At 41.8% G+C, this 23075-nt stretch overlaps 3 protein-coding genes across 4 annotated transcripts; 2 read left to right on the top strand and 1 right to left on the bottom strand.

Moving 5' to 3' along the window:
• Window positions 1-5584: 5584 nt before the first annotated feature.
• Window positions 5585-13794, bottom strand: dnajb11 (DnaJ heat shock protein family (Hsp40) member B11). Its single transcript, XM_049027548.1, has 10 exons — window positions 13543-13794; window positions 12590-12746; window positions 11806-11903; window positions 11085-11217; window positions 10831-10973; window positions 10662-10744; window positions 7192-7249; window positions 6948-7059; window positions 6460-6619; window positions 5585-6209 (listed from the first exon to the last, which is right to left on the bottom strand). Exons 1-10 carry the CDS (start codon window positions 13638-13640, stop codon window positions 6145-6147), a joined length of 1107 nt encoding a protein of 368 aa, XP_048883505.1. The 5' UTR covers window positions 13641-13794; the 3' UTR covers window positions 5585-6144.
• A 261-nt stretch (window positions 13795-14055) lies between these two features.
• On the top strand, window positions 14056-19611 carry tbccd1 (TBCC domain containing 1). 2 transcript variants are annotated; one of them, XM_049027525.1, is made up of 8 exons: window positions 14056-14260; window positions 14944-15275; window positions 15416-15577; window positions 15841-16207; window positions 17380-17566; window positions 17653-17746; window positions 18035-18156; window positions 18627-19611. In XM_049027525.1, the coding sequence occupies exons 2-8, from the start codon at window positions 14946-14948 to the stop codon at window positions 18847-18849; spliced, it is 1485 nt and encodes a 494-aa protein (XP_048883482.1). In that variant the 5' UTR covers window positions 14056-14260; window positions 14944-14945; the 3' UTR covers window positions 18850-19611. The 2 variants fall into 2 exon arrangements, with proteins under 2 accessions (XP_048883482.1, XP_048883475.1); XM_049027518.1 differs by having other exon boundaries at window positions 17653-18156.
• Window positions 19612-19749: 138 nt separating this feature from the next.
• On the top strand, window positions 19750-22930 carry crygs2 (crystallin, gamma S2). The gene is made up of 2 exons (XM_049027573.1): window positions 19750-21545; window positions 22559-22930. The coding sequence occupies exons 1-2, from the start codon at window positions 21447-21449 to the stop codon at window positions 22829-22831; spliced, it is 372 nt and encodes a 123-aa protein (XP_048883530.1). The 5' UTR covers window positions 19750-21446; the 3' UTR covers window positions 22832-22930.
• The last annotated feature ends 145 nt before the right edge of the window (window positions 22931-23075 follow it).

The following is a 23075-nucleotide window of genomic DNA, read 5'->3' as shown; positions in this document are numbered from 1 at the left end:
AGCATGAACTATGTCTGGTTTAAGGTATCATTTTTCATGTTCTTCAACAAAGAGAATCCATAATGGTGTCAGGATTAAATAGAATGAGACAGAGGTTAAGAGTGAGATTTGTGTGAGAGAGCAAGTGGGGAGGGGGAGAGGGTGAAGGAGCCCCACCTGGCTTTTTTCAGCGTGGGGGGGGGCTGTCAGGGCCAAGGCCAAACCATTTTATTTCATGCCGCGTGGGGAGATCAGGCTTCAGGGTGGCTTCGCATGGGATCGCTGCTTGGGGCGTGCTGACTAATTGGAATTCTTCGTCAAGGAGTTTTTCTGGAAAGTGCTTTAAGGGACTGAGGAAGGCCGTCTGCTCCAGCAGCCATTCTAGACCAGGGACAGTTGAAAAAAGTGCAGGAAACGATGCTTTAACGTTGTGACAGAGACACCCGGAACCCTCCTAAAAGCCACTAAAGGTCAATTGATTGTAGAAGCATTTTGTCTGGAAGCCAGTTTCTCTATATTCGCAATAAGACAAGCTTCTTATGTATCATATTACATAAGTAAATAGAAATTAATTTGTCAAAATAGCGTTCATTATATTGACATGAAATAACCTTCACAAACATTCATTTCAAAACATTCATATAAAGTAACATATGGATGTATATATAAAAAAATGTGTGGGTATATTTTACTTGCACAGCAAATGACCATATATAGTATAAGTACTGTATTTGCTCCATTTCAAATAGATAGACTCATACTTATGCTAGAGGAAACCCAGATGAACGCAGGGAGAACATGAAAACTATAGGCTTTATGTATTTTCTTATCATCATTATTGTTGCCTTTAGAATTATGTAATGTATACTGTACAAGTGATATTAAACAAACAAAATCAAAATAAGATTATTTATAAAAAGCTGTGCATCTATAAATGTATAAAATAAAGAGACCTTTTAAATTATTACTCCAACGGCACACCTCACATGTCAAAATAGTTGTCTTTGGTTTTGTAATATGATTTCATTTTCAGTTCCACATTTCTGTCCTTTGAAAATTGAAACTGTTGTCAACAATGACACCACAATGACACCCAATCATACGGCAAGATTATAGATGTGACTCTGAGGTAATTAACCACAACGTCTGCATGGTAACACAATGGTTATAAACACACTCTTCCTTCTGTCATTTAGGAGAATACGATCACTCATTGCTAATACCTAAGAATGTGGGAAAAGCAACACAGGAAATGAAATCTCTTTGGTAAACGTCATTTTCCTAAGAATTTTCTTTATATCAGCAAAACACAGATTGAGAATAGGGTGGGAGAGGAACGGCGGGTTCTGTACATCCTCTGCATATTTCTTTTTCTTTCAACCATCTCTCCTTCCTACAACCCCCCCCCCTGCCCCCCCCAGTCCTTTCTGCCTTGCCAGTTCCCCTAGTATTGGGCCCAAGCTCTCCTTGGGCCAGAGGAAGCTCTGTTTAGGGGTGCTGTCTGTCCAGTGTCAGGCTAAGTAATCCTGACAGCCGACCGCACAGTTATTAACTGTGATCTGCCGCCACAGAGCCGGGCTGCGGTGAGTGAGGGACAGCCGGGGGGAAAGCTCAGCCTGCACACAAAGGCAGCTTTCACAATTGCCCGCGGAAAACCACCACCACTTCCCCGTGCATGCAGTAATATACACTTATGTGTGCATATACCTTTAAAATTAATACATCTTTTCATATTGGGGGGCACTGGAAGATGTCCCAGCTTGGAATAAAATCACGCAAGAAACACATTCACTGATCAATTTGGTACATAAAACCGCCAGAATTAAAAAATCGAAGAACAAAACGAAAAAGAAAACACTACTGACGCCGATGTCCAAATCTGAGAAACAAGATTCTCTGTAGGTGACTGGAAAACAAAATGAACTCTATATAAATATTTATAATTTAAAATAAGTTGCATGACAGAAAAACATGTAAGCAGCCAACTAAAACAGCAATTCTTAAGCAGACCACTGTTAAGTTTGCACATACTTTAAATCTCAACCTTCCTCTCTTAAGACTTGTGGCCCCTACAGTTACTTTTGGGGTCTGTCTTGCTCCAGGTCTGTTCCATTACAAAATATTCATCAGGTTATAAAAACTGAAGAGAAATAAATGTCAAAGACAAAACATCAAATGGAAAGTTTCAATAAACAGCCCTTCTTCTTTTAGTTATTGCATTGAAAACCCAGCCCACTTTACCCGCCAAAGTCTTCGCCGTTAAATAGCTGAGGTTCTTCCCATGAATGATTTTTATACAGTCCTGTGATATAGACAGACCCCCCCCGCGATGAGCGTCCTTTAGAGCCGCTGCAGAGAAACATGGCAGTGTTGAAAACGTGTGTTTTGCATGATTTTTATTTTATCCAGAAAACTGTAAGCTGTCCGTCAGCTTTTTAGTGTCACATTAATTACCATAAATGGTAATTAATTCAATGTGCGGCCATGACAGGTAAGACTGGAGATGAGGTCTGGTTAAAAAAGATGATTTGGGCTAAAAAAAGAAATTTGATGGAACTTAAGTTCATTTATTCACAGTTAATTTAAAAAAATAACACCTATGAAAAAAGTTTTATTCATGCAACAGGCATGACTCAACAGAGGGAATTTACAGGAAACCTTACATAGCTGGCAAACAGTGTATTTGTGGTCTGGAGACTACTGTCTCAAATGGCTGTGTTTCTGAGGTCAGGCCCCATTAGTTGAGCACACTGCCAAGTCAGTGTGAATAAACAGTTACCTGCTCGGTCCTGGCAGCTACAAAGATGTAGCCCTTGATTGTGCAATTAGCCATTGAAGCCACAGTAACTCGCTCAGCCCCCAGGCTACACTTAGCCGTTACTTTTTGAGAGCCAATGTGATCCATGTACTTATCTGCATCAAGTTCTAAAATCCAGCCAGACTTGTGGGTGGCTGCCACCCAATAAGACCAGCAAAGAGAACCATTATAGGTGCAACGCTGCCCTCGTGTGCCGACCGCTGTAACTACAAGTGGAGGTAACGAACTTCACAACCAGCTAAGTTGTCTGTAATGTTCACGTTTCACAGAACAATTGCCTCCAGCAATGATAGCTGCCTCAGTTTGGCAGTAAAATAAAAAAATTGAATATAATTTGAACATGAAGTACATAAAAGACATAAAGATATACAAATTAGTATGCATGAACAAACAAACAAAAAAAAATATATATATATATTTTATAGAAATATGCCTTGCTAACACATGTAGACCCTAGATGACTGAAAACCATGAAAGTGTCTCAGTCATAAATGATTCATCAATTCCTGATCATGTGCCGCTTGAAGTCACAGTCTTTGGTGAAATCATCTAAACGCTGTTCATTGTGAGTGTTGGCAGCAATGAGAGGTGAGGGCCCTATACTTTGTCCCCAGAGTGATAACAATTAGTGATGTGTGGTGTACTGCCAGAGGAAGTCCCCGTGATCTGCAGTGTCTAATCTGTGGTCCCTGTGTGGAGATACATGCGGAGGCATCCAGATGGCAAAGACCAGAGGAGGGGGAAATAAGAGCTTTGAAATGGGAATATAATAATATTTGAATTAAAGGAAGGTTAGAAGGGGAGAGAGAGATCAAGGGAGAGATCAGGCTTAAGTCCTGCCAGATTTTCTGAAAACAAAAGGCAAGTCACTGGAATAGGATTTGTGGGTTTGTGCTGTGGGGAGAAGAATCTCAACAACACATCTGCTCTAGCTACACGCACACGCACACACAAACACCCATAGACAAAAAACGGTAGAAAGCACATACACAAAAGACTTGCATCGCTTCATCCAGTTACACATATACATAAGAAAACAAATATAGCTGAACAGATACATCTGAGATGTGCATTATAACACAGAAAAACAAGAACAGACATGGACTCACACACAAACACTTGCATCCAATCAAATGCAGTGAGACCCCACGCCAAAGCAGACAGACAGAGTCACACATGTGGAGCGTGGTTAAGGGAAACGCCGCTGTGTTTCAATTAGCGGTGCCTCCGGGTTCATCGGAGTGGTGATGGTTTTAGTGTAAGTGAAACCACCTGGCCCAGTTACAGAGGTCAGCCGCGGTGCAGCCAGGGTTAACTCCACGTCAGACATTACTGTCAGCATGCCACGCTCAGACTGTCTGTAAAGCTGAAGCAAGTAACATTACTGGAGCAGAGTGAAGGAAAGTGAGACAGGAAGACTGGCAGAACTGGACCGCATAAGTCCAATAGCTGTGATACTGGTGTGCTTTTCCAGTGGAGTCATTGTTTATGGTAAGGTTCATAATTATGTAATAAACCTATTACAATTCACTGGATGAAATCATCTGAATTAAATCTCCATCCCGGTTTCAGGTACACAACAAAGATGCTGGTGAGATGTGCCGGGCTCTGCTTTCACAGGCCCTGATGTCCATAGTGTAACGGTTAGAACTCTGGACTCCCAATCCAGTGATCTGATCCATGTTGATGGAATATTTCTTCTAGTCGCTTCAGGTTCCTGGATGTCCAGATTACAGATTCTCACTCACAGTCTTTAAACACCAGCTGTATCCTCATGTAGACTCAGTAGAGGTTGTACTTCCTGGGGAGACCTTTAGGTTGGGAACCAAAGCCCTCGGGAACTTCCACTGCACCATTGAGGGCATCCTGACTGGAAGCATCACAGTGTGGGACCTCAGACTACTGCAAAGGACTGCCCAAACGGCCATGAAGATCGTCAGAGACGGGTTCCTTGCCCAAAGCCATCAGAATGTTAAACCAGTGACCGACATCTATCTCCCCATTACAGTCATTTTCCATTGTTAAAATTACACCAGGACTTTATTTGTACTTTATCCTTATATATACTTATTTACTGTGGTCCAGTACTTTATCATTATTCTTCTTTACTTGTTCATTCATTCTTAATCACTGAAATTGAAAATTTCTTTATATTGAACTATAATGGATGGTATCACAGGGCACAATGATTGGGGTAATAAAATAATGGTTATGATACAGTAAATGTAACAAATGCAACTGTTATATTGAAAGTGCAATAATTATCTTTTTAGCTGCTTGCTCAGGTACCTTGGCATCATTCTGAAGCTAGCAGTTTGCATGGTGCTTTGAAATGTGACATGACAAAAGTATTTCAGTAGGAGAGGGGAAGCGTCCAGACAAGTAAAGCTTAAAACACAAGAGTACCACTGAAAGCCGTTGGATGAAATAAACCATTTAATTGTCAATTTTCAAATGAAAATGAAACATTTTCTTCCTCCAGGGCACTGAAAAAAAATGGTCTGTTATTCACAACAGACTCGCAATTCTTAATGCAGCCCAGAGAAAATGTCCAGATGTTCATGAGTAGAGATAAGAGAACCAAGAGGGGGAAGTGGAAGGTATCAAATAGAACAACTGAAGTCAGGCAAGCGGTTGCTGATCTCTTACGCACTGAATATCCACAAAGTGAAAAGAGTATCGCACAACACAGATAAGCAAGAAGAAGTTCCAAGTACCCAAAGAAATACAAATAAAAAAAACAAAATGGCCACATGCTCTTGTAAAATCACTACAAGACAATTAATGTATTTATTTTTTTTAATCTTGGAATAATTTTTTTCCCCAAACTAAAAGAAAAATCATAAAAGAAAACCTTTGTTGGGAAAAATAAGAGCGAGCATTTCCATCCTGGCAAGATTCCGAAGGAAGTGCTGCCTCAACAATTCTGAGCAATGGAGGAGCAATTCCTTCTTAGCATTGCAACCCATCAGCTGTGACTGGCTGTCCTGCTGACAAAGGGCTAGTCAAGTGGTAGCAGGAGTTCCGTTTAGGAAGACTTCAACCTGTCAGATAATCATTATCTTCAATTTAGAACAGGATAAAAATGAAATTAAAAAAAATAAAAATCGGGGGGGACACAACTGAAAAACTAAAATAAATATCTATCAGAACTGGAGGAAAAGATGCTACCTCCAATCACTTTGCATTTCCTAAAAAAGGTTGTTGGGGTGGATACACAAGGATTACTGACAAAATGAACATTAAAAAAAAAACATCCTGAGTGATATCCAGACAAAATGAATTCATCCCGATACGATTCTCTGTGCCTGTCCACATGAATGAAAGTCCTCGTGTGCATTAGTGTTTCAGTATCCTTGTAGTCCATTATAAACCTTCTGTATTGGTTCCTGCTTCAACAACTCTTTCATTGCTGGAACAGTAGGACAAAAAAAGACAATCACACACAGCTCTGTAACAAAACACTTTGCCAATTTTTAACATCCTTCTCATGCACTGCTGTATATATTTCTAATAATTAAATGTTTTCACAGAGTTGCTCTTCTTCCCCCTGCCCAAGTAGCTCCTCTCCCATTCAGTTTCTACTTCTCACCACCCATTCACGTTGCACCGCTCACTCTGCCCCACTCTGTGCACTACAGCAAGCACACGTCCTCTCGTACCTTCTCTTTGCTGTTCATCCAGCTGATCCTTTGGGAATTCCACATCAAAGGTGACAATGAGTGAGCCTCGGATGTTGACGTTGTCAAAGTTTGGAAGCCCCTCCCCCTTTTTCCACAGCTTGGCCCCAGGCTTGGTGATTTTATCTCTCACGATGTGAACCTGACACCAGTTCGCCAGCAGTGCAGAGTAACAAACAATTTCATTAAAGGATGTTGTGATATCAGACATTTTAAGTAAAATTAGATATTTTAAAAGGTATTACAAACAAACAAACAAACAAACAAACAAAACAATCTCATATTTCAATTTATATATCAATTTGCCTGCATGTCTTTGAAATCTGGAGAACCCGAAGAAAAGCCGCGCAACACAGGCAAAACATGCAAATTCCACACACAAACACGGGGTGAGGGCAAGGTACTAATCACCAATGTGTGGTGAGGCTACAGCACTACCCACTTTTTTAGCAGGACATAGATGTACATACCTTGTGTCCATCTAGGTGAGTGATCTCCATCTCAAAACCCACCAGCGCCTCCACCAAGGAGATGGTGACATTAGTATAGAGATCATCTCCCCTGCGCTCAAATACTGGGTGCCTTGAAACACAGTCACAAAAAAACTACTGTTTTCTCAAAACAAAAACATACGAGGCTAAAGTTACCAGAATAGATGTTGTTATATTTCCAAAGGTACTTTTATGAAGTATTGAAAGATGTCGTCGGCCTTACTTCAAAACTTTAATACGGAAACGTAAATCTCCTGGCTCTCCATCTATATGTGGTTCACCTGAGAAATACAGTTAAAGAGAAACCAGTGATGTAGTTGTAACTGAATACAGCAACAGTGGATACTACCTTACAATAAGTAGTAATCAGTAAGTAGTAAGTAGTATTTATATTAAATTGATTTAATTGTTGCCTTTTGTATTGGTACCTTAAATAAAGAATAATAAAAATAAAATAAAAATAAAGTGAATACAATCCCAACAACAGACAAGGTAAGTAAAATAGTACTGATAAGGATACTATTTTGCCCTCTCAACCATAATTAAAACCTTTAATGTGACGTATCACCCTTAAAATTCAAACAAATCTGTTAGGGGGAACCATATAAAAAGTAAAAATGCACAGTAAATCTGGTTGCCCAGCCTTAAACTAATACTTTGCTAATGCACCCTTTGATTTAATTACAGCACTCAGTTATTTTGGGTTCACACCTGCCATCAATTAAAGTGATTGATTAACCCTAAATAAAGTTCAGCTGTCCTGATAGGATTTTCTTGACCTTTATTCAGCTGCATCCTACAGCAAAAGCCATGGTTCACAGAGAGCTTACAAAACATCAATGGGATGTCATTGTTGAAAGGCATCAGTCAGGAGAAGGATGCAAAAAAAAAATCCACTACATTAGATATACCATGGAACACAGTGAAGAGTGTCAAGAAGTAAAGAAAATATGAGATAAGTGACATTACTGAGAACTGGACGACACTCCAAAACTGAAACTGGCCAAGGAGGCTGCCAAGAGGCCTACAGCAACACTGAAGGAGCTGCAGGAATTTCTGGCAAGTACTGGTTGCATGCTACAAGCGGCAACAATCTCCCGTATTCTCCATAGGACTAGGGGGTAGTGTTGCAGGACTGAGGCCATACATCAAGTCTCCCAAAAGCATGCAGGAAAATGTGTTAGTCTGATGAAACCAAGGTTGAATTTTTTGGCCACAATTCCATAAAGAATGTTTGCCGCAGAAACACCGTGCGTCACCAAAAGAACGCCATACCAATGGTGAAGCATCGTGGTGGCAGTGCCATGCTTTGGGGTTTGTTTTCTTCAACTGGAACTGGGGACTATGGTCAAGGTAGAGGGGATTATTAACAGTTCCAAATACCAATTTTGACCCAAAACCTTTAGGTGCCTGCAAGAAAGCTGCAGATGAAGAGGACTTTCATCTTTCAACATGACAATGACCCCTGGCATACATCCAAATCAACAAAAGAATAGATGCAACAGAAGAAAATTAAGGGTTTGGAATGGCCCAGCTAGAGCCCAGACCTACTGAAAAGACCTACTGACGGTTACCACTACATCAGTGCCTGGATGCCGGTGGATCCTTCATGGCCTGGAAAAGCTCATCTGCTGGGTTATGATGAGTTTTAAACCAAGTAAATCTAGGTCTATGGTCCTGAAAAGAGGGAAAGTGGTGGAGAAGTCTTGCTGCTTTGTGGACGGCGTGATGATACCAACTATCACTGCGAAACCAGTCACAAGCCTAGGAAAAGTATTCGACTGGAGCCTCAGAGACACAGCATCAGTCCAAAGTACTATCAAAAAGCTTGAAGCCTGGTTGTCTGGCCGTCCCAGCAGGTACAAGGCATGGTTATATCAACATGGCATTCTGCCTCGCATCCTCTGGCCGCTGTTGGTGTACGAGGGTGTCTACTGTAGAGTCCCTGGAGTGAAAGATCAGCTCCTTCCTCCAAAGATGGCTGGGCCTGCCACGCAGTCTTACTAGTGCAGCACTGTACGGCAAGAGCAACAAACTTTGGCTTTCTTTCAACAGCCTAGAATAGGAATTCAGAGTTGTACGAATAAGAGAGGCACTTGCCTAGAGAATCTAGTGACTCCAAAGTTGCATCAAGAGGCATTGTGGTGAGGACTGGCAGGAAGTTCAGAGCTCAAGAGGGGCTGGAGCTGGCTGAATATTGACTAAGACACTGGGCTTTGTTGGGTATGGTGGCCATCGGACAAGCAGGTGTGGGCAAGTGTTGAGGAGGTGAGGACTAGCAGGATGCGGGCATGCGGCAGCAGGGAGCATCTACAAGGTGGGAAGGAGCACTGAGAGGAAGCTGACCTGGAATGACATCTGGAAGGCAGAGCCACGGCGTATAAAGTTCATGGTTCAAGCTGTGTACAACGTGGTACCAAGCCCAGCCAACCTGCACGTCTGGGGTAAGAGTAACTGTCTAACATGTCCTCAATGCCCAGGGAGAGGCACATTAGAACACATCCTTAGCAGCTGCCCAGCAGTAGGATGCTACCACTGGTGCCACGACCAGGTACTGAAGACAGTGGCCGAGACCATCTCCAATTCAGTGGCCAACAAACATCCGCAGCCAGCGGGCAGTACCTTTTGTGAAAGCTGGAGAGAAGCCACGAGCACAGCCAATTCCAGCAGCCAGCCTACTTTCGACATCAGACTGGGAACTGCGGGTTGACTTGGGCAGGCAGCTCAAGTTCCCAGAGTATGTTACACCAACCTCTTTGAGACCAGACGTGATGCTGACATCTGTCTCTTCTAAGCAAGTCCTCATTTTGGAATTAACAGTCCCCATTTTGCTTTGGTTAAGTTTTCTCACTGTTTGGAGTTAGGTTAGTGTTGTGTACTTTTGTTTTCTTTTATTTGGGTTATGTAAGAAGTATCTCTTGTTCCAGTTAGAGATGTTGTTGTTTTATTTTGGCCTGATCATCTCATGAAGTGATCCCCACTATTAATAAACCCACTACAAATACCAAAGGAAATTCTTTTTCCTCCTAATAAGTCAACACCAAACTGAACAGGTGCCACTGAGGAGAGATTTGAGAACCGAAGCATTGTTCTTCTAGCCATCCTTAATGAAAACTTCCTCCAGAGCGCTGAAGGTTTACCTTCCAACAAGACAATGAGCCCAAGCACAAAGCAAAGACAAGCAGGAGTGGTTTAGGGACAAATCTGTGAATGTCCTTGTGTAGCCCAGCCAAGTCCCCATTGAACCTCACAGAATTTGAAACAATCCGAAGAGAAGAATGGCAGAAAAATCGACAAATCCAGGTGTGCAAAGCTTGTCAAATCATAGCCAAGAAAACTCAAGGCTGTAATTGTTGCAAAAGATGCTTCAACCAAGTGCTGAGTAAAGGGTCTGAATACTTACATAAATGTGAAGTCTTAATTTGCAAAAAATTCTAAAACTAAGAATAACAAAATCCTGTTTTGTCATAAGGGTACAACATGAAAAATGTGAAAAAGTGAAGGGGTCTGAATAGTTTGAGAATGTACTGCATTTCTGACTTCTCTTTATAGTCTATGCAAATCAGATATAGACTGTGGTTTCATTAAAGAGTACTATAGTATACCAACTTGGATTGTAGTCAGTAGGATTTTAATCAAGAGTCATCTACCATGTCTGCTACTTAATGCTGCACAACTATGAATGCCTCTTACCCTCCCCAATGAAGGGATACTCCATGTCATCCCTTACTCCCTGCTCAATCTCCACCTCTAATGTCCTCTCTTCATTTACCAGCCTGTGGAGGAACATGTTTATTAATAGCTATTCTTCATTGGGAGAGGTGAACTCTCTGGCAAGGGTAAGCCTAACACAAAGACTCACTTGACATTGGGACACTCGTCACAGACGACTTCCTGAGTCATCTGGAAGCGCCCGGGTCCCAGCTGCGTTGTTCTCATTTCCTGCCTACAGTTGCATTTTCTCTTCCCTGGGGCCTCTTTGGCAACGGGCTTGTTACGCACCACCTAAGGAAAAAAAAAAGAAAAAGGCAATATAAAAGACACGTGAAGATGAGGATGGCCACAATATTATTACACATTGTTATCCTCTTTATAAAAAGACAAGGTGGAATTTACCTCCACAAAATTTCCAGAATAGACCTCTTCAAGTGTGACGTCCAGGTCTAGCACAATGTCACTCCCTCGAGGGACATTGCGATCTTGATTCTGGGGGCTTCCACCAAAAAATGTCCCAAAGTTGCCAAAGAAACTAAAATAAAAGAATGAAGAAAACGTGACTCTAAGAATGCGTGTGTGTATTATTTATATTTACTATTTACTGCATTTAAACACAAAAACCTAAAGATAAATCCATCCATCCATTTTCCAAACCGCGTATCCTACTGGGTTGTGGGGGGTCCGGAGCCTATCCCGGCAGCAATGGGCACGAGGCAGGGAACAACCCAGGATGGGGGGCCAGCCCATCACAGAGCACACTCACACACCATTCACTCACACATACATTCCTACGGGCAATTTAGCAAGTCCAGTTAGCCTCAGCATGTCTTTGGACTGTGGGGGGGAAACCGGAGTACCCGGAGGAAACTCCAGGACAACATGCGGAGAACATGCAAACTCCACACACATGTAATCCAGGTGGAGACTCAAACCTGGGACCCAGAGGTGTGAGGCAACAGTGCTAATCACTGCACCACCATGCCACCCCCCTAAAGATTAGCTTTTTTGGAAAAATTATTTAACAAAAAAAAATATATGATTGTACACAATCTTGGCTATTTCTGTCTAAAAAGACATGCCTCTACATTTCCCATCATATCCACTGTCTGTTAAGATATACCTAGAGAAGATATCATCATGGGAACTGGAATGGCCTTCTTTCAATCCCTCCTCTCCAAACTTATCATATTGTTTCCTTTTCTCCTCATCGGAGAGCACCTGGATTCCACACGTAAGTAAAGATACACATAATTAGATGCGTCAGACAAAAAAAGTTAATAGTTTAATAGCAAACTACAAAGTTTTAAATTAAACTTCGCTGTTGGCCCTCAACAGTAAAACGTGCCAGATTTCATCACGAGTCACTGACAAATTATTTTTCGTTTATTTTCATCACTTTCATAAGACCGTTACATACTGTAAAACACCACTAATACAAAAAAAATGTTTGCATATGTACTTCACAAACGCAACATATTGGAAAAAGACGACCGCGAGATTTATTTTCTAATTTTCTGCTATGAAAAATGTTTAGTGCTCGTTACCCAAATAAGATTTCAGGAGGCGAGCGTCTGATACATGGTTTACATTTACTCAAGCACTATAGGTTCAACTTTCACCCCGAAATCTACCAATCAGGAATGGCCACACAGTCTTCATGACCAATAGAAATGCCACATCGTTTCCAACAGCAACATGCTCAGCCAACTCGCTGAAAACTTACTCAGAAATTCCCGTTTCGCTCTGGATAACTATTTCTTACAATATAAAAACTCAGTTAATGTTCACACATACGATACTGAACTATATTTTACTAAACCAGAGACCTTTTTCGTAATTTTTTATATAAGAAACAATAACGTGCTAACCTCTGGGAGATCTCATTATATTACATGCCTTCTTACCTCATATGCTGCCCCTAGGTCTGAAAACCTGTCTTGAGCCTCTGGATCGCCTTGATTCCTATCTGGGTGAAGCTGAAGAGCAAGTTTTCTGTAGGCTTTCTTGATGTCCTTAATAGACGCGGTTTTGGGCACCCCCAAAATCTTGTAGAAATCGCGTCTACATTATAAAAGTTGCGAGATTACGAAACATATTTGCTAAAACGACTTAAAATCGTTACCACTAAGAATCGAATGCACTAATGTATGTTAATGTAATATAAAAATTTGAAAATATTTAAAGCATAATGAAACTCCGTAAGTATGATGTAAGAATATCCGTGATTGACTTCCCTTGGCGTTCTAACCATTTACTGCCCAATGAATGAAATTATTAACAATAATAATTTTACCATGTGAAACCTTCATGTCAGTGAAAACAGTGACGTTTTATATTCAATTGCTTTGAAAACGAAATATTTGATTAATCAACCAACTGACCCAGTCCTTCAAGAACAGAAAACAGACGGTCAGACACACTTTTCAGAATTTATCAAGTTTAAGTTATGCATGTCGCTCGGGTTACTTCTTTAAGAAAATATATACATTTAAACACATTGAAATTTATTATAAAGCGAACAATGCTTGACAATTGATCATTTGTGACGTATTGCCGGTACATTTGAATTTTAAGCCTACTAGAAATTCCCTTAATTGGCAAGAAAAACAGCATGACAACACGAAACAACAAATGGCTAATTGAAGGAACTACATTGTTCACATTTACATTGTTATACGGGTTCACGATTACGTATGCGTGTTAAAAGTGTAAATAAAATATCCTGGTTCTATCATAAATTAATCGATACCTCCCCAAGTACTTCGGCAGTTGTGGACCAATCACAATGCAACATGTGTATCAGCAAGCAATCCTATTTTGAACACTTTAAACTGCGGTATTATGTTAGATTACTCACCCTGCGAACACTGCTGCAACAAAACACAGAAGCAAACAGCACACACTCCATAAATTAAGACTTCTCGGAGCCATATGTAACGTTTTTGTTGTTAACATATGAACTAAACTCTTTCCCTCAGTATCAGGTTCTGCCTGCCTGTCAGCAGCTCCTTCCTCTTCTCGCCAGAATCCGCCCGGAAGATCCCGCCTCTCTCAAACCCTCCCTCCGCACTACTCGTGTATCGGACGTTAAAGAGCAAGTACCGTTCTTTATATGGGTTAACTTCGTTCCGAAGTAGCAAATTAATAAGCAATTAATGCGTAAAATTTTACCTACTCATTTGAAGAATTATTAAATAATAGAAACTTTTAACAATATGGTTATAGCGTTATGTAGTATTTTCAGTTTCCATAAGCTAAGTCTGACGTCGATGCGCACGACAAAACAAACACATTTTAGATGTTAAGTTTCTTCTAGATTTGGGAGATAGAGATATAGCTAATAACTTCAGCGTGAAAGGACTTGCAGCTCGTGCCAGTGTGTCAAAAAGCGCGCCTTCGCGTGCAGGAAGCGCGTGCTCGCGTTAAGCGCGGTAAATAGGAAGACGATGTGTTTATCTGAAGGCTGCAAGAGAAAACTGTATCGTGACTGATTTTTTCATTCACCATTCAAATGGCTGACGACTAACTTATTCTGGGACATCAGAATCCGTGCTTAAGTGGAGGAGTCTTACAAGGTAAACGTTTCAGTACTTATAATGCAGTTTGTTGCCCACATAATGCTGAAGCTAAATCTGAGTCTTATTACACAGGCCTGAACGGCCGTTGTCATGGGAACTTGGCGAAGCGTCGGCTATTTGATATTTGTCACTGAAATTGCGAGCGGACCTTATCGATTAACAGGTTGTAGGACTTACTTAATTAACTTTACGGCCGTTACTAGCTACCTTTGTTATAACAATTAAACAATAGTTACATTATAAATTATTCGTAAGTCCCTTACAAACTACCCAACTTCTTTTTTCTGGCTGGTTGTTGTTTGCTTTACTGTTTCGTTTCTAATTTTCTTGACCTGCTGATGGATCAGTAAAAACAAATACTGAAGTCCTCCGTAACCTATAACTTATCTGCTTTCATCACTTACATTGTGTCGATACGATTTTATTCAGTGCATTAAAGGACGTTAACATCATTTGTATTTACCTCCTTCTTTAGTTACATCTTTATTCATTTAGCTGCGCAAGTATCTAATAGTTTTGGATTTTTTTGTTGGGTTGCGATCTGAATCTTCTTTCCTCACTCCAGATAAAACTGCTTCATCATTTAATTAATGAAAAGCTGTCTGTGTAAAGTTTAATAGGGGGAGCAATGATGTTTAATCGGCAGCATCTTTACCGAACCGGTTGTATTTTTCTGGTAGTAATGGATCAAAGCAGTGTGAGTGTTTGGGCACGTCTGGAGCCCTTTTTGCTGGGGGCACTTCAGGTGGCCCCCCCGGCCAAGTTCAGTCTGCACTACCTGCGCAAGATGGCTACCTATGTGCGGACGCGGGAGGGCTGCTTCCCCCACCTGAGCTGGCCCATGTGGCGACACATTGCATGTGGCAAGCTGCAGCTGTCGGAGGACCTGGCCTGGCTCTACTTCGAGACCTTCGATCTACTGATGCCCCACACCCCTGAACACAGGCTAGAGTGGGCTGAAGGTGTATCCCAGTGCAGCTCCCCTAAGGAACTTGAACGTCTGCGCAGCAAGGTGAGTGCAGCTGGATACACTGTAAATGGGACAGAAGACAGACATCATTTGAAGCACTGATTGATACCCATTACTTTGCATTCTTCTCTCCGTTTACCTTTTTCTCTCTGTCCCCTTGTCTTCATTGAAATCTTAATTAGTTGTCTGTAGACACACGGCAGTTCCTTCTCTTCCTCCACATGCAACATTTGAATCGGGTGTCATTGCGGACCTCCTTGATTGGTGAAGAGTGGCCTAGTCCTCGATCCACATCCCTGTCCACATCCTCTGAGCGTGAAGCCAAGACTAGTTCTCAAAATAAGGTACTTGCAATATCCCTGGGGTCAGGTGGAACTGTTTAGCTTTGATTTAGCTGTTCGATTGTATCGGACTTTTTACTGTAACAATGTATTTTAAGACAATAGCAACTCCATGTCAAGCATGCAAATAATCTTGTTGTTCTTGACAGTTTGTTTTTATAATAATTAAATGGTAAGAAACTCAGCCATTAACAGCCAGTAGACTTTGTGTTGGAAGGTCTGTCTGAATAGCCTCTGAATGAATATTCTTCTTCTTTTACCTGCAGAACTGGGATGACCAAGCACACTTAACCTTTATCCAGAACCACCTGTCCGAGCTTCTGGAACTGCTGATGGAGCCAGGGCAGCTGAGTTCTTCAGGACAGGTGGTGCAGGACAGTCAGCTATCCATGGAAGCACTGCATGGGCTCAGCTTCCTCTTGGAGGGATCTCATGGCAAGGGCAGGACTGTGTACTCGCTTCAGAAACTACTGGGGCGTGCCCGCCTCCAAACCCAGGCTGGTTCCTCCAAGCTCAGCCGTTCCTTCTCAGCGAAGTACCTTCAGGTGTGGCTGCGACAGGTGTTGAGCCTCAACCCATTTGGAGTCTCTGCCTGCTTGCGCTCTGGCAAGAAGTTGGCTTGGGTTCAGCAAGGTATTCTACTTAGGTGCAGTCAAAACATTTGTCAACTTCTGCAGATCATATAAGCGATGCTCTGAGCTTACTTTTGTCTGATCGTTTTCCTTTGTTACCTTTAAATCCTCCAACATTACGATCTTTTCCAATCCACTGGATTCCTTGTTGTTCGTAATTGTTCCAAGGATGCAAGGTCTGTCTTTAACCCTTGTCTTCACAATCAACACAATCTTCAGGTTACAGTTGTACGTTTTCTTCTATTATAGATTCTCTTCTTAGCTTTTTTGCAAGTTTGTAACTTGAGAAGTTATGATAATAGTATGCAATCTTTTATTTTTAATTGTCAATCTGTATCTAGTCTGTTCATATTCAGTTTTGAATTTGTTACTTGTTGGCTTTTTGTGTGGAGATCATAGTGTTAAATAAGTACAAGACAGTAAGTTAATGATGAGCAGCTATTAATATAACATATAAAGTTATAAATAATAACAAAAACAGCACTGCTGTGAACAAACACCTGGCACATGCAGGTGACTGGAGTCCTTTATGACACAGTATCCCATCCCAAGGCTGCATGTTACTTAAATGCTCTGGACTGCTGTGAGCTCTGTGCCATTGAAGCTCTTATCCACTGCAGTGCTTTGCAGACCTATGTCAAGCAGTTGGAGTACAAAGATGTTATGTAACCAATGAGGACTGGTTTCTTAGCCTTCTCAGAAAATTAGTTAACCTTCTGGTGACAATTGGACTGTCCTTAGAATGCTGTGGTGTGAAATGACCAAGTGATGTTTTTGGTGATGGTGATTTTCAAACTTGCTTGTCTTTTCTGTGTATTTCTTTCATCTGTTTGATCTTTGTTCCTTCAGTTATTTCCCTGTTGACATCCTTCACCATATCCACTTTTTAATCTCTAAGATCTGAGGAACACCCTTTTTTCTTTCCTTTTCTCCTTGCCCGTTTCCCTCTTCAATGACTTTTCATATTTTGTTGTACTTATTATTTTTTTGCCGGTAAATTTTTTCAATTCTCAAATGCTGTTTTAGGTGTTGGGGTTATTCTTATGATTCCAAATCATAAATGGCATTTAGTACTGAAAATAGCAGTTCTTCATAGTTTTGTAGTTTTAGAAGCTTGGTAAGTGTTTGTTCACAGCATTGCTTATAGCCGTGTGCCCTGACTTTGTGGTCCAGTTGAAGGTGCAATGAAGAGAGCCAGGATTGCACGAAACACCCACGTGGCACCACCAGGCAGCAAATTGGTGCTAATGTCTCAGGTTTTCCGGCAAACACTGGCCAAGGACTCGGAGAAGCTGGCCGGGGCCAACATCAAACTGCACCGCTGCAGTGAGGCCTTCATCTACCTTCTCTCTCCCCTCAGGTGAGTGTCTGATGGGGTGTGTAGCGGGGAATCAGGGTGTTGCATTTCACACATGCTCATTGTCCTGCTTGATGATTCCATTGCAGGTCGGTGAGCCTGGACAAGTGCCGAAACAGTACGGTGGTGTTGGGTCCAGTGGAGACAAGTGTGCATGTGCAGAGCTGCGAGAACGTGAGGGTGGTATGTGTGGCAGGTCGACTGGCGGTGGGCGCCTCCTCCCACTGCACGTTGTATGTGCTGACGCCCACGCGGCCTCTGCTGCTGCCTGGCAATGTGGCTATCACTCTGGGTCCCTTCCACACACATTATCCCTCCCTAGAAGATCACATGGCTGCTGTTGGCCTGGCTGTGGTTCCAAACGCCTGGGACCAGCCACTGCTTCTAGGTGCTGATGGCAGCACCCCTGATAATGTTCCCTACCGCTTGCTTCCACCTTCTGAGTTTTACCCTCTGGTGGTGCCCTTCAAGATGGAGGGGGACACTTGTGAGGTGCCTGGCGGCTTTCCCCCGCCTTATCAGAAAGCCCTAGATGGCCGTAATCAAAGGATGAAGGACTGGCAGAAGACGGTGCAGAATGCAAACCTAAATAAGTAAGTCACCTTTCCACATCATGTTGCCTATCATGGAGGCGCAGCTAGCTTTATAGCAGGGGTGGCCAGTGTCATCCAGAAAGGGCCGTTTTGTATGCAGGTTTTCACAGTAACTTCATAATTAGATTACTAATTAGAGGACTGATTGGGTGAAGAGTCCTCACACCTCGGTTTGACCACTGACCTAAAGGTTACCCCAAAAACCTGCGTACACACTGGCCTTTTGGATAATATTGGCCACCACTCTTACAGCTTTCCATTTCCAATTCTTTCCAGTAATATCATGCAGATAATTCTAAATATGGTGCTTAAATGCCAGATGTTTAAATCGATATTGATAAAGTGCAATGCATTACAAATTGGGAGCATTTATACCTCTTATTGTGTATTGGTGAAATGAGCAATTGCGTCAAGTTAAAAGACATTTGTAGGCATTTGCACATTTGCCTTTTTTGTATGTCACATTTCAGAGAGCAACGCAAACAGTTCCAGATGCTAGTGGAGCAGAAGTTCCACGAATGGTTGCTGGAGTCTGGCAACCGGCAGCAGCTGGACAGCCTCATCCCATCCACTCTGAGTACCGAGGACCACAGTTGCGCCACGGGGGATGCAAAAAGCACTGAACACGGGATTGTTGAGCCAAGTCTAGAAGGTCAAAGGCGGATGGTGATGCAGACACCCATGGCCTGCTAATGACTGTCACCAGCTGAGAATCACAGAGCCTGCCCACAACATTCAGCACCTTATCTCTGATTAGATGTCTACATTTTTGCAGGGCATTACACGCATTGTGCTTGGTTGGAGGGACACACTAGCACTGCATTCTATTCCAGGGAAGCACTGTTTAGTGCCTTCACCAGCACTGCTGTGGGTATGGCATAATTGCATTAATCAGGGATCATGCTAGTTTTCACTTCATTTCCTTTTTGTTTCCTGAATTTACAAATGAAATGGCAGGCTGTAAACATTCAGCTGTGTGTTGTTCCTCAGTCTGTATATATATATGGCTTCAGTGTGGAGATATAATATGAAGTTTTTTCAACCAACATGCTGATCCGTCCTTTGGAGTTTTCTCAGTAATGGTAGCAAAAAATATTTATAATCCAGATGATAGACAATGTTTATATTTTTCTAGTCAGATTGTTCTCAGAGAAATTGAACATTTTGTTGTTGATATATCTGCATTAACCCAATTACAAAACATTTTGAATAATTAAGTTGCATTTTTTCATTAAATGAAGTAATGAATTTTTAAGACCAGCATTGCCCTTGTTCAGTAAATTTTTGTTTTTACATGTCCTGGTACTCTTGTTTAGTTAGAACTCACCTTATTTTGTGAATGTACTGTATGGTTCAAAAGGTGCATCAGATAGTTCTTTTCTATAGGATTCATGCAAAATATTAAGCTGTCCCATTGTATTTCAAAAATAAATAAAATTTTTTTGTTTGATTTTAGATTTTTGTTGACCTCTCTAGACTTAAATAAGTAGTCTGAGAGTTTTAAATGTGAACATACAGTATGCAAGTATTAGAGCGACATATTGGTTTAATGGGCAGCACTGTTGCTCCATACCTTAAACTTTTTCATTTTGTAGATGCTTTTACCCAAAGCGACAGGCCCAGCCAGCCAGGCAATTGAGGTTAGGGGACTTGCTGAAGGGCTCAGTGGTGAAATCACTCTGGTGACCCCAGCACTAAAACTAGCAACCTTCCAGTCAGGGTCACCGCTTCCTAGCTTCAGAGTTGGTAGTTGAAATCCCATCACCTGTCTGAGGTTTACTCCTGCATTGTGCTCTATGATAAACTGCAATAAGCTCCGGGACTTCCCCACAACCCTGTACTGGCTGAGTGGTTAGAAGATGGTTAGGTATAAGCAGTAAAACATGTAAGAGGGTCTGTGCGATAGAGTGACAAACAGCATTGAGCAGTGGACAATAATGTAGTCACTTAAGATATAGTGAATATGACTAGTGATGCAATGACAAATGTGTTATTGCTATTCTGACTCAGAATACAAACTTAATTTGCTCATGTGCGTCCTGGTTTTGCTTTGAAATGGAGTGTGATGTGCTGGACCAATTAACAAACATTTTCTTGTCAGCTCAAAACCATGAGGGTTGAATGGGAACATGGTGTTGTGCATTTGTTTTCTTTTTGCCTACTCATAGGTTGACAAATTTACCATCTTGTATTTATCATTGGCACATACACTTTTAAAATTGGTTTTGCTTTTTGTTGTATGAGAATGCTGAATCACAAAAGTAGTTCTGTTCATTCAGTGCAGAGTGATACAATGATCCAGAGTGTCTGGGCTCTAAAAACTGGCATTGGGTTTCTTGGCAAAGGGATGGATTGCGGGTGGGGTTAGGGAGGGGCTGGTGTGGGGGTGTTTCAGGGAAACACTGGCCTGCCTTTATGCCATAATCCTTCTTTGCTTTTCTGGAATACATGAATAGCCTCAGAATCACTGACTCAATTTTTGGATCTAATTTTCATGACAAAGCGACTGTCCCATTTATAAAACCCAGTAGGGTATAAAAATGCCCAGCAGGCTAGTCTGCCCCAACGCCAGGGAGACTTCAGAGAGATAACCCCAGTGTGTTTGAGCCATGTCAAAAATGGGCCGGGTGAGTACAGGAGCTTCATGCACCTCAGTGACTCTGTTAAAAAATAACAATTGGGTGCTTTAGCCATTGGTGTCAGTCGACAGAGCAGTAATGACTACAGGTGAACCTGGAATGATTCTGAGCCTGACACATTTTCTTTACTATGCGCTAACAGAACCCTTCATCGATATTGATCTGTGATTATGCACAGTCAAGAAAAAGGACTGAAAGCTTTGTGTTGGTCTTTGACCTTTTATAGCCCATGACGCCTGCTTGCTTTCATGCTCTATTGATGTCATGGAATTGAACCTTTCAGCCAGATTATCTTTTCAGGGCAATGCTGTTTTCCTAATGAATGCCTACAGGCAAACTTAGTATTCTACTTACAGGAGAGTTGTAGCACGCAGGCAGTAATTCATGCCCGAGATGCAAAAACCGATGTCGCCAATCCTCTCAACTTCCAAGGCATGTCACATGGCACAAATCCTCTTCATCTAAGCAAAATTCTGTTTATTGCCATTTGCATCTTCTCCCTTCCAGATCATCTTCTATGAGGACAAGAACTTCCAGGGCCGTCGGTATGAATGTGACAGCGACTGTACCGACTTCCATACCTACCTGAGCCACTGTAATTCCATCCGTATCGAAAGCGGTGTTTGGGTTGTGTATGAGCGCCCCAACTACATGGGTTACCAATACGTGCTGACCCGTGGGGAGTACCCTGAATACCTGCGCTGGATGGGATTTAACGATCGCCTAAGCTCCTGCAAGATGATCCACATTGTAAGTCCACTCGTTCTGAGCATCTCCTAATTTTTTTCCAAAAATAGACAAATATTCTATTATGGAGCATACTGTGAATACCACTGATAATGCACTTGATTTAGGACACTCAGTAAAGTTAAAGATAAATACAGCAATTGTTTTCTCTCTGATGTCTCTCTTAAATATCTGAAGTACTATCTGCCTGAAGCAAATTTGCCTAAATAGGTTCATCCTTTTTCCAGTCACTTATCCAATATATTTTTGCGACACAAAAATACCCTGGGTGCAGAGTGCATGTACATGGAGACACTAGATACATTTTAGAAATTCTAAGAAAATGGATATATCATACATTAATGATGGTTATATCTAAAGTTTTCAAAAAAAGTTAATTCATTGATACTCTTATGGAAGGAAGTTGTATTATTTCCATCAAATTAATGCAGCACAATGGTCTTTCAGATGCCAAGATCAATAACACCCACAAAGGTTTCCTCCCACAGAGCCTGTGCTTAAAAGAAACGTTGACCTTTGATTAAACTAAAATGCAGAGAAGGGTTTTAAACCATCTCACAATGTGACTTTGTTTTGCATGAAGTACTGTATTAAGGACAAAGGAAATACTGAGAACATACTTTGGGCAGCTGTGTGTGTGCCTTGCAAAAACTGTCTCTCCCATCCAAGGGGCAGCCCTGCCTCATGCCCTGTGCTGCCTGGGCAGGTTAGACCCTGTGGTGACCCTGTGCAGCACAAGTACTCAGAAAGTAAATAGATGAAATACATGAATAACATTTAAACCATTTTGAAAACATAATAATGAAACCTTAAACGGTGGCAAATTTTACATTATCTCACATATTGTAGTGCAAACAATATAAAGTTTTACTCTAAAATGCAGAGGATTATTTGATTGCAAGCTGAAAGCCTTCTTCTGAAACAGACAAAATCAATGACATCAGTACTAGCAGACAAAAGTTGTAACAGTTAGCATATTACAACACTTCCCTTTAATTTCCATACCCTGCTTGCAGGCCACTGGGAGCCAGTACAGGATCCAGCTCTATGACAAGGCCGACTTTGCAGGACAGGTCTTCGAGTGTATGGAGGACTGCCCCTCCCTTCAGGAGCGCTTCCGCATCAGAGAGCTCCACTCATGCAAGGTGCTGGAGGGGGTGTGGGTCTTCTACGAGCACCCTAACTACCGCGGGCGCCAGTTTCTGCTGGAGGAAGGCGAGTACCGCAAGCCTGTGGACTGGGGTGCCGCCTGTCCCACGGTGCAGTCCTTCCGCCGCCTCAAAGAGTGATCCCTGCCGAGGCCCCCTGCCCCCACCCCGAATACCCCCAACGACTTAGAATAATGACTCACTTAAGCACTTGTTCAATAAAAAACTGAGTGGCAAGCACTTCGAGAGATGTCGTACTTTCACTGAATATTCACCATCTCCATCGATGTTTATGCTACGAAATTGAATTTTTCATGAACTTGTGATTTAAAATTTTCATTAGCTTAGCAGACAGTTCTCAAAAGCAGTCTACCCAGCCTACAGT

This window comes from Brienomyrus brachyistius, chromosome 1 (genome assembly GCF_023856365.1).
Source record: "Brienomyrus brachyistius isolate T26 chromosome 1, BBRACH_0.4, whole genome shotgun sequence".
NCBI lineage: Eukaryota > Metazoa > Chordata > Actinopteri > Osteoglossiformes > Mormyridae > Brienomyrus > Brienomyrus brachyistius.
This window is presented reverse-complemented; position numbering and strand designations above follow the sequence as displayed.

Coding starts and splice junctions, on each gene's coding strand:
- dnajb11 (XM_049027548.1), bottom strand. CDS start 13,640: ATGTTAACAACAAAAACGTTACATATGGCTCCGAGAAGTCTTAATTTA. Junction 11,904..12,589: donor ACCTAGGGGCAGCATATGAG/GTAAGAAGGCAT, acceptor TGTGGAATCCAG/GTGCTCTCCGATGAGGAGAA. Junction 10,745..10,830: donor GACGAGTGTCCCAATGTCAA/GTGAGTCTTTGT, acceptor GTTCCTCCACAG/GCTGGTAAATGAAGAGAGGA.
- crygs2 (XM_049027573.1), top strand. CDS start 21,447: ATGGGTTACCAATACGTGCTGACCCGTGGGGAGTACCCTGAATACCTG. Junction 21,546..22,558: donor CCTGCAAGATGATCCACATT/GTAAGTCCACTC, acceptor CCCTGCTTGCAG/GCCACTGGGAGCCAGTACAG.
- tbccd1 (XM_049027518.1), top strand. CDS start 14,946: ATGGATCAAAGCAGTGTGAGTGTTTGGGCACGTCTGGAGCCCTTTTTG. Junction 15,578..15,840: donor AGACTAGTTCTCAAAATAAG/GTACTTGCAATA, acceptor TTTTACCTGCAG/AACTGGGATGACCAAGCACA. Junction 18,157..18,626: donor CAGAATGCAAACCTAAATAA/GTAAGTCACCTT, acceptor GTCACATTTCAG/AGAGCAACGCAAACAGTTCC.